Source organism: Periophthalmus magnuspinnatus, chromosome 16 (genome assembly GCF_009829125.3).
Source record: "Periophthalmus magnuspinnatus isolate fPerMag1 chromosome 16, fPerMag1.2.pri, whole genome shotgun sequence".
Taxonomy (NCBI): Eukaryota; Metazoa; Chordata; class Actinopteri; order Gobiiformes; family Gobiidae; genus Periophthalmus; species Periophthalmus magnuspinnatus.
The window spans coordinates 18,495,891-18,507,327 of record NC_047141.1 but is presented as its reverse complement, the minus strand read 5'-3'; the positions used below and the strand labels follow the sequence as shown (position 1 = coordinate 18,507,327).

General features: G+C 38.0%; 1 protein-coding gene across 1 annotated transcript in view; it reads left to right on the top strand.

Moving 5' to 3' along the window:
- The first annotated feature begins 699 nt into the window (after positions 1–699).
- The window catches only part of zfpm2a (zinc finger protein, FOG family member 2a), a 121,747-nt gene continuing 111,009 nt past the window's right edge, over positions 700–11,437 (top strand). Inside the window, exon 1 of the mRNA XM_055227527.1 lies at positions 700–1,003. Coding sequence (XP_055083502.1) covers positions 964–1,003 — 40 coding nt within the window. The 5' untranslated portion in view covers positions 700–963. The remainder of the gene's footprint in view (positions 1,004–11,437) is intronic.

Sequence of the window (11,437 nt, the reverse complement as noted above, 5' to 3'; positions counted from 1 at the left end):
AGGCAACTACAATATTTATTTTTAAAGAAATTGTTTTAATAATAATAATAATAATAATAATAATAATAATAATAATAATAATAATAATAATCAACCACATGTTTTGTTTCCGGGTCACACCATTTGAGGCCGGACATCAGATCAACAAATGGGATCAAGTGCATCATGGAAGAATGACTGGCTAAGCTGCTACTGGGCTAATCCCGGGGCATTTACCAATATCGGCTCAGATTGGTCTCTGATATGACAAGGACCACAAGCCACATAACAGCAAATTACCTTGGGCCACAGCAGGTCCTTCACACTGTCTCTCTCCATCTGGGGATGACAGGAAATGTGAGTAGACAATTGTTCTAATAGTGGAATTGATTTTTAATTCGTATTTTTAATAGACCTATTAGTTTTTACGCGCAGTGGAATTAAGTGCAACTTTGCCAACGGTCAGTCTAAAAAGTGTTACAAATTATACACTCAATTAATAAGAAAGTAACTATGAATCAAGTGAGGTTCATCAAACCACAGCTACGATATCCCTAGAGGAACAAACGTTATCTTCAAACAAAAGCGCGAAACGTTTTCACCTCCCTAGTCAGTCCGAGCGGATCGCGGCGAAGCGCAGCCTCATCGCGGAGAAACGCTGCTGAAAAAGAGTGAGAGAGCGCGAGAGAGCAGGAGGAGGGTGTGTATGTGTGTGTGAGGGAGAGAGGGAGAGACAGACAGAGAGAGAGAAAGCGAAGCCTGAGCCAGAGAGACGAGAAAGATAAAGGAAAGACAGACGGAACGATAGACTTGTGCGTAAAAAGTACTAGTGCCCCCTCTTTTCTTCTACTCCTTCCTCCTATCCTTCCTCTTGTTCTTTCTCAATTTCCATCAGACAAAAATCCCAACCGGCTGCTTGGATGAACCAAAACCTATCGATCTGTCAGTACTACACCTGGATTCACTGACCAGCACGCAGCAGGCATGTCCCGAAGGAAGCAGAGCAACCCCAGGCAGATCAAACGTAAGTTTCTGTTTTTTTATGCCGCCAAGCTTTGACTCCAAATCCGCTTATTAGACTTTGTGTAATATTGTAACGCGACTGACCACAGTGGAGCTGATTACGCTGCGTGTAACTATCGCCACGCGTGTGCTTGTCTGTCATGGTCCGTGCGCTCCAGTCTTCCTCTGCTCTTGTTTTCAACACCTCGCTTATAGTCCAGATCCCCCGGTGCTGCTTCCCCAAACTTTTAGTTACTGCCGCTGCACTTATTTAGTTACTCGCTGTCCAGCGTTGCTCCTTTATTTATGACAAAACTCTACCTGATTCAACCTCCTGTGTGTCTCAAATGTACAAACTATTTGTCTTGTCTCAAATTGTCGATCTTGAATTCGGTGTGTTTTGTTTGCACTCATTTGACGACTTGACTTGTGTGTGTAACACACACACACACCCTCACACACACACACTTGATGTTTACCTACTGTCGGGCCTGTAATTGATTCTCTATTGATTACCCATACTGACATTAGATAATGTGTGGCTCATGTTTAAAGGGGAAGAGGTGACTCAAATTTTGGAAGCTTGTATTTCCTTTGCTCTCCTGATATTTTTGTTTGTTTAAAAGTAACCCTCAGTGTTGGTTTATAACAAGTTATATTACACATATATTGTAATTGATTTTAAATATGCCTAAATTATTGTGATTGAAAATATACATAATATGATATTACATGAAAGACACAAATTTACAATGACATTTTTCTTATTCTTAAATCTGGTGATATTTTGTGACAATCACACCCACACACTCACATTTAAAACACACACAAACACGTGAGCCTTTTAGTCATCTTTTGTTGCAAAAGCTTTTGGGCTGTTTTATTATGATTTGTTTATAGCTCACATCTCACAACCAAAGGGCAAAAATGTTGCATGTCTCAGTTTTGAGTTTGGACGTGGATTTACACCACGTTTGTGGGTGTCTGTGCCACTGTGTGTGTGCTGTACATTTGTGTCAGATGTCTATCAAAATGAAAGGATTTTATATTATTTAGTATTGGCTTAGTTAAAAGACGTTGGTGACATAAATTCATTACACTTTATTTCTTTTCTTTTTTTTTGGCTTATAACTTGATATAATATGTGGTTAGTGTAGCAGAATTCTGTACATTTATAAATTACTGAGGATATCTTGTCTTGTGGATAAACAGCATGCTGTGCATGATAACTTAATTTAACACTTAATTTATAGTTACTGCGGGGCTACAATGCAATAAAAATAAGACTTAAAAGAACTTAGATTTTTAAGATAATTACCAATCTGGTGATCAGTCGGACTTACTTTTTTCTTGTTCATTGTTTAGTGCCCACAGCTAAACATAATCAGAACCACGACAAGGATGACGTGATAGGCCCAGTGTCCTCAGGCCAATCCAAAAGCTGCATCCATGTTTTTGTCACCATGTGAAATAAGTCGGACATTATCTGAACATGCGTGTAGGTCTGTTAAGATAATAAATGTTGAACTACGAGATATTGCTGAAGACAATATAGGATAAATGATCATATTGAATGCCATTTTGTCACTGACACGATCACCCTAAAGCAGGACCCCCCCAAAAAAACTATTCTATATGTACAGTATTGTTAATGAACATGAGCTGTAATTAATAAGTGAAACACTTATGAGTCATTTATTCAGCTCTCAACAGCTCAAATCTTTTCACGGTGCAGAAAAATAACCAAAAGTCCAAAGAAGAAGCACTCACGATAAATATGGACCCCCCAAAAGAATTATTCCATCTATCATTTATTGAACGATAAGTCGATGTAGTAATTATCACGACAGGCCTACATTGAGTGTGTCTCTGTTATTGGGACCAGGTCTTATGTGGATGACTATGTGACTATGTGTAGATGGTATTAATATGGAGCAGTGTCTAAGTGTCTAATCAAACTATAGTGCAACAGAAAGGTCAGGAGGAGCCTGGATCCTCTCAGCGCCGGGAACTCTGGGAAAAAGGCACTCCACTGAAGTCAGCACAGACAGTGGTTTTAAAGGACAAAAAGGTTGTTGGGCGCAGTCCCCCACCCCTCCTGCATACATTGGGCTGTTATCTAAAATTGTGATTTATGCAGTATTTTAATATTTTGCTTATTCTTTCCCCTTGGGTGCTCTCTGAGCAGTGATAAAAAGGCGATGCTGAAAGAGCACCATTAATTTGCTCCGATGACTGTGGAGATAAGGCCAGATAATGGGAAAGATAAGCAGGGAAGATATACCATCTGAAACCCGATTATTACCATTAAAATTCCAGCCCAGCAATCTGCAGCTGCCTGATAATTCCTTCTCCGTTTCCACCACTTTGGATGATAAGGCAAAAAATAGTCACTCAGTGCTCCTTGATTAGGCTGCCTGGATATCCCGATAATACTGTGATAAATTATGTATTTTCCGTTGTTTTTTTTCCCTGAAACGTTACATCAGATTTTTTTTAATATAAATATATATTTCTATGCCCCTCCTGTATCCCCCTCCCCTAGTTGCTTCTTCCAGAGAGCGGAACAGAGCCATAGACTTTTATTGTAATAAGAGTTCGATGGAAGGAGCAGATAGAGGTGGAGGTGTTTTGTGTGGGAGCACATATCAATGTTATCAGCTCATCTCCCAGGGCCAGCTGCTAGCTGCTGTTGTTTTTAGCCTTATCACCCTGTGCCAATATGCCAATAAATTGCCCAGATTGTTAGCTGTTCGGAGACAGGTCAGTGGAATTTGACAGGAATGATGAAAATATCGCTGATGCTGGCTGGATTGCGATTAGCTGCTGTAATATGGTGCGTGAATTCCTCCAAGCTGTAGCCTCTCTCTCCCCTCAGCCCTCTCCTGCTCCTGTGGCTGGTGTCCATACCTCTATTGGAGCCGAGAGAAGGAACATTTTGATGCTTAATAGGAAGAAAAGATATGAGCAGGCTGAATTGAAACCAGGCCCTCAGAGTAATTTTTCTGTAAAATTGCCCCAAAGTTTGGCGGTGGGTGTTGGGGGAGTGTGGATGATGTAGGGAGCCTGTGTTTATGGGAACATATTGGAGCAGCCCTGTGAGGCCACGCGGCGACGTCTAATGTCAAATGTGCTTATTAAACTGACTTAGTGCTCTACCCTTTGTGTTGTCTTCACCATATGGAGCGGCCCACTGTTTCCCCATACACTGCATGTGCACACTGTATGGTCATTATGTTGCTCTTTTATTGCATTATTGTGTAAGACTTTTGCAGTCAGACCCCTGTACAATGTCACTATATATTTCATCTTCTACTAGTGCTGATCCTATATATGCTGTATGGCCTATATGCTGATTATTGTTACTGATTGTTTTTGGCAAAGCTATTATTTCCCATAGTATATTTGGGCCTTTCATAAAATTGTTCAACATTATGATTTTACTGTATATGTTATTGGCTGTACCGTGTGCCATGTTACTCCCATACATACTTTACATTTTCCACTAATCTGCTAATTACTGCAATACGAAATGTTGTTTAAAAGTGTGTAGTATTAATTGTTAAGGATTTGAATATTTTTGCGTTTCAGTTTTTCTGTTTTACTCCGATTTTTTTTTCATCCCAACCATAATTTTTGTTCCTTGTCGCTCTCCCTCCCTCCGTCTCTCTCTCCTTGTAGTGAGTCTCTCCAAGTCCTTTAGCATAAGGCCACTTTATGTAGCGTCAGCATACAGTTTATCATATCAGGTGACGTTTCTATCTTTGAGGGGCATTTATCAGAGGCAGATTACAGTGCTAAGGGATAAGGGAGTGTTTACTGTATTGACTGCCAACATTCTGGACGTGTGTGTGTTTGAGTATACATTAGTGTTCCTGCTGTACATATGGGGAGGAGCTTAGGCGCTTGATGGAGAGAAGTCAGTTTTTGTTGAATTCTGTCATCCTTTCCGCACTCACGCTCCATCTGTTTGTATGCTTACTCTGTTTATTTAATGTTCTCGAAGAAAAAGCAGTCATTCAATCATTTATAAAGCAATGCCTAGTGCCTATACGTAACATCTGATTTTGTCCATATTCCAAGAGTTCTGTTACATTGAAACGTAAAAGTAGAAGTAAACAATAGTTACCCGTAGAAAGTCCAAAATGTTGCTAAGAAAAATGTAACTTAACACTACCCACCTCTCTTTACCGTATTGTCATATACATCATTTTAGCCTTTGCTCGCTAAAACCTGTCCTTCTCCGGTACAGCCAGATGTAGTCAGATGTGTTGGGGGCGTGAAATCAAGAGGAGTGCTTTGTTTGCCAGCCCGCGTGTGTATATTTAAGGGTCTCTCTTTCATCGGGTGACAATCAGGACGTCTCCAGTGTTCGTCTTGTTGATTTCTGTCAGGAGAAGAATGGTTTGCGAATGCCAACTTTCCCTCCAACATCTGTTCACTGCCAATAACAGCTTGTGGCTCGTCTTAGCTGAAGGATCCCTGATTGCCTCCTCCACTTTTGACACACAAACACAATGCAGATGAATGTCATATTCTTATAATGTTTTCCCATTGTGTCTGCACTAAATGTTTTGCATTGGGGACGTCTTCATAGAAAAGGTGCTTGTGTCAGTGGTGTACACATATGGAAGTTGCGTTCAGAGATTCATATTTGCTGGTTGATTGTTTAATGATTTCATTGAATTAAAAACGTATCTAATTAAAACTACTGTCATATTAATTATAGCCAAGGGTAGGTGATTTTGTCAATAAAAAATAATCTCTCTATTTTGGAGTATCCCTGTACTTTATGTAAGTTGATGTTAAAGTTCAAGTACGAATGTGAAATTACTGTAGAATGACACACAGAAATATACAACTTTTTATTGTATAATTTTATTTTATTTATTTTTTATTAAAGTATTTATTTTATATAGTCAATATTCAACTTTTTATTGTTTTTTTAAATTAATGTATTTATTTTATACAGTCAATATTCAAATGTTGCATACCTTCAAAACAACAACATTCACAATATTATCTTTTTATTTGGTAACCTGAATTATATATCAAATTGTCCTGACAAGTCCTGATATTGACCTGTTATAAATCTCAGCCCAGTCCAGTCTTCCATGATACTTAAATTTTACTTTTTACATTGCACTTTTCACTTACTATCCAAAAATGGAGCCAATCTGCGCCTACAGCCTTTTAAATATTGAATCAAATTAGGAATATTACTAAATCTCAAATGAAAACACCAACATGTGAGACATATTACCGTTTATTGTTTGGTTGTTGCATCACAGGTCTTCATTCTTTTGAACTGCAGCTTAAAACATGCACTGTAATCTAAATCTGTTGGTCTTGTTTGTGTGCGATTGTGCATGCGGCTCTACTTCCTGTGTGGTAATGCACCCCTGGATGTCATACCTACAGCTCTTCCCACTGTACAGATTGGACTAGAGAGTGTGTAAGCTGGGACTGTTTTAAAGGTGCAGGTCACTTCCTGGTGCAGTTTCCTCTCTATCTTCCTCTTTCCTGAATTCCACTGCTATTATTCCAATAACCCCCCGATGTGTGCTGTTTTTTTGTTTTTTTTTCCCAAACCAACCTTGATAGTCATTCGATACTGGGTTGGAAATAACTATATTTGGCGTTTTGTTCAAATAAGTACCTTTATTTAATCTTAATTACATTTTTCTGCTAAACAATTACTGTCTTCTGTTATTAATCAAAAACTACTATACTCAAACATAGATGACAAGACTAAAATATGATAATGGGTGTTGACTAGAGCTGCAGTGGTCGCAATTAGTAAATCGTAAAACCTCTACAAACATGTTCTGAAATGAATGAGATTCTTGTATCAGTTTAGCAGTTCAGATTCCAGTCTTTCTGTAATAATAATGCTTCTGGTCATGTTTAAAATGTGAACTTTGAACAGAATCCAACTATTACAACAAATCAGTAATCTCATCATTATCGCAATGCTCCTCAGAAAAATAACAATTTGAAATTTTGCTAAAATTGTTTAGCCATAATGTTTTTCACTTGCACTTTTTTCATTTTTTTTTTGTCTTTTTGTCAATGTCCCATCCCTTTGCATTGTCTTCTAGTGTGTGTTCCTCCTCTCCTGTTTATTTACATTTTATATCAATGACGCCCATTGAGCCCCCAGGTACCAATTGACTTTCAGCCTGTTTTAAGTTAATAGCCTTGTCTGTTCGCTTGTTCGGATCAATGTGGGTATTAATTAATCGCCCTTATCACAGGCAGCATCTAGTTCCATTTGTTGTTACATCAGCCAAATATCAATGGAGAAAGTGAACTCCCCCGATGGTCATGGCAACTTCATCTCTATAGGTCAAAGGAGTTTATCTTATCTTGCTGCTGAAAGTGGCAAACTGCGCAGGAATCTAGTTTAGACTCAAAGATCATCGATTGGATGCCTTTTTTCACCCCACCTTGTTGTTTCGGGGGAAAGGAGGGAGGAGGAGGAGGGGCGGGTTTCTAATCGCGACAAAGATGTAAGATTTGAATATTGATGTGGAGCGAGAAGGGCCCCCGGTCTGGCTGCTGTTCAAGTACGTCCTTCTAAAGCCCAGACAAAGATTTGGTTATCAGAGATGTCAGTGTGCCCAGGGCTCTGAAGTAAGCAGTTACATTTACTTGAGTAATATCTTTTGAGGTAACATGATGCTAACCTGAGCCTAACATGAATGGATTTGAAATGTTTTGTCAAAATTATTGTGTTTTACTTCAATTCACTATCAAAAATAGTAATTTTTAATTAATGATGATTTTTAATGATAATGATGACACTACTACTACTACTACTACTACTACTACTACTACTACTACTACTACTACTACTACTACTACTACTACTACTACTACTAATAATAATAATAATAATAATAATAATAATAATAATAATAAAACTATGAAGCAACAATACTTTATACTTTACTTTTTGTTGCGTTAGTATTGAGTTCCCTGCTTTCCTCTGGTGTGTGGAGTGTATTATGTTTGTATGACAGAGACTTCCGTTAGCTGAGTCACATGACTGCTAACATGTCTCACTCCACATCCTGGTCTTTATCCAGGCCTCGACCTGTGCACCAGTACTGTCTGCAGAGCTATTCATGGTGAAGAGTTGCTGAACTAATGTTTATTTTTGTGTCTATACATAGCTGTGTGGAGTGTTTGACACAAAAATGTTTATGAAAATTTTAAATGTATGCAAGCTTTCAATAGTTTTATGGTATGTTGAGAAATTATAGCCTTTTCAGACAGTGTATTTTTACATTGTTTAATATTTACATTTTTTTCTTTGAACGTAGCAACATAACATTAATAAGGTACATTGGAATGTGTACAGACTTATTTTAGGGTTCTAAATGTAAACTGCATGTTTATTATTGTTGCAGTATACTATTGTGTTTTTTTTTATAAAAACAAAAAGTTGCAACTTTTTGTTTATTATGTATGTGTGTATATATATATATATATATATACATAATTATAATTTTTTATTTTTTTCTATTATTACTTAACAGTTAAACATACCCCAGCAACACTAATATTGTTTTAATCATATTCATTAAACTTAGCTATCAAATTGCAGAACTTTCATTTTTTTTCTGTTCATGCTTACATGTTGTGCATAAATGTGTGCATTTCATTACTGTACTATGGGGTGAGATTCCACACGAGCTGATTCAGTGTTTGTTTAGAGTGACACAGCAGTGGTTTGCCTCCTCCTCGTGTGGGATGCTAACTCTTGTGTTTGTATATACAGCAGCAGTGGGCCGGCTCTTCTGTAGCTCATCATGCTACCGCCAAGCTCCTCAGGGTTAGAGCAGAGAGCACAGACACTGTCTGCGCTTTCTCTCCCCTTTTTTCTCTTCCTCCTTTTGCCTCTGGGACACAATTGCCTCATTTAACATTCTCTATTTGGCCCGTGCCAGGAGGGGAAATAGCCCGGGTGAGTGAGAGAGGCCACCACACATCAGGAATTCTTCTTTCATTTAACTTGCACGGCCCCCTTTCACCTTGCTGATGCACACGGATCAGGAAGCGAGATATTGCTCAATTAAAAGGATTTCTGAGGTTGCTCCGGAGGTATTGCAGTTATTTCTGAGCCCCGGCCAAGGTTTTGATGTATCATGGATATGGATATTGGGTTCATCGCATTTGTGTGATGCTTTGACATTTCCATAAAGAGAAATGGCTCTATGCCTGCAACTGCAACTAGATGTACCATTCTAAACTGTAAGCTCTCTTCTGAGGCACTATTGAATCATACAGTTGTGATTGCAGAAAAAATATCTATCTATATTTAAAATAAAACTAAAATTTTGTTTAGGTTTAGTTCTGGTTCATTTGTCTTCTTTTGTTATGGTTAAGATTCAGGAAAATGTTTTATTTATTTCAAATATTAAAAGAATACCATTACTATTTAAAATTTGGACTGCAGAATACTGTTCTGTTTGGTCTTTACATGGGTAAGCTATATATTTTTTTTTACCCATTTATCTGTCTTATGTTAATGTTATTTAGTTCTGGTTTTGATCTCTTTGAAATCCAATGTGTTTAAAAAAAAGTTCACTGTTAAGGAAGAATAATCATCTAATCATATCATGCAATTCTGGCATTATTAAAACCTGTTCTCAATTTGGTGTGTATTGCACTTATGTGTGTGATGTTTTGAAATATCAATTCAGAAGTAGCCATAAAAATAAGTCTGTGGTCTTGAGGTTTGGATTCGCAGATTACAAATGGAAGGGAGTCCTGGGAAACTTGACTCATAATTAGTTTTAAATACGTTAGCATTTTACTGTAAACATATAGCTAAGTGACCCTGGTTTAACCCACATATAGTGTCAGTGTTGTAATTGTATTTGAGGAACTAGACAAAATGGTGATAATTAGACTGTAATCAAAGCATGTAATTTGTATGGTGTTTTTATGGCGTAACATACCAATGGCTGTTCAATGTAAATCTCTGTTTATTTGACTTTACTATGGCTGTGTTTGTAAAAAGGAGGAGGAAGGGAGATACCCAACTTTACATTGGGATCAAATTGCAGCAGCGGCTCTATAGTTAAGGGATAGGTGGCAACAGAGGATTAAGTAACAAGCTTTTCACTTCAATTTGTACATCAGCATTTCCCAGTTGGCTAACACTGTGCAACACTACAACATCTTGCGCTTGGTGGAAAATCGCTAATGACAAAGCTTTGTACATAGATAAACAATTTCTGTCAAATATGCGGAAAATATAAAACAAACTTCAAAACATGTTAATACGTTAAAGAGGCTGTGTTTTGATTTGCACCACTGCAAAGCTGCTAAAGCTGTTGACAGCGCAGCTTACACATCATGTGATCACCAGCCCTATCTCCTGCATATGATTAGCAGCCACCCAGCAACATAAATAGACCAAAATGGAGTCATATTGCAAGCTAGACATTAATGATCGATTTTACACATGCTAAATTATGCAAATCAGATTAGGCCTGTTGCGAAGTGCATGCCTCCTGCTTCCTATTATCTTGTAAAGTGACAGTAAACATCCAAATAGAAATTCAGCTGTTATTATTTCAGCATCGTCCAATTTTATTCTTTCCAAGTATTTCAAAGTATGCTTATCTAGTAATTACTAAAAACTGTTGACATTGAGAAAGCGCTGTAGCCAACTAAAATGCCTTTTTGTCTCATGATATCAGATAGGATTTTATCTCCCGTTTCATGCAATTCCTGAAAACGGCAGATAACTGGCAAAAAACTCTCATTCCAAACACAGAATTAAGCACTTCCATTTACTTAAACAATGATTACATTCGGCATCTTCAATTATAATGAAAATAGCTGATAATATTTCTCCTTCTGGTCATGTCTGGGATGTGAATTTCTGAGACATTTGGTCCATAATCAAGTTTTTAAGCTTCAGAAAGTGGATAACAACTGGGTCAGATGATAAGCCTGAGCAAAACAGGAGGAAAAAAAACGTCTTTTCTGTGATAGACGAGGAGAAAATCTGATTGATTGATGTCTGCGGGCTTTGCCACCATCACACGGCGCTTGACAGTTAGTTTGGCATCAGATGATTTCGCTCTTAAAGATTGGGGGTTCGAGGGGGAAGCTAGGCAAATATGAAGGACATAAAGGTCAATGGCTTCTCTCCTCTCCTCTCTGTATCTATCTCTCCCTCGCAATAGCCAGCTTTGACAAACCGTAATGTGTTGCTAAGCTTCGTGGCAGCAGGACACATGGTCGTAGTTTGTACCGTAATATCCTATTGCCGTAATCTCACGAGGAATGATTGAAAATGTTGCTGGAAGAATCTCGGTGGTGTTGACATCATCTTAACTGCAGCGGACTGGCAGATGTCTCGCCACTTGTTTGAATTTTCCCACGAGAGCGAATATAAGTTAAACAACAGCTTTTTGACTCAGATCTGTTATTG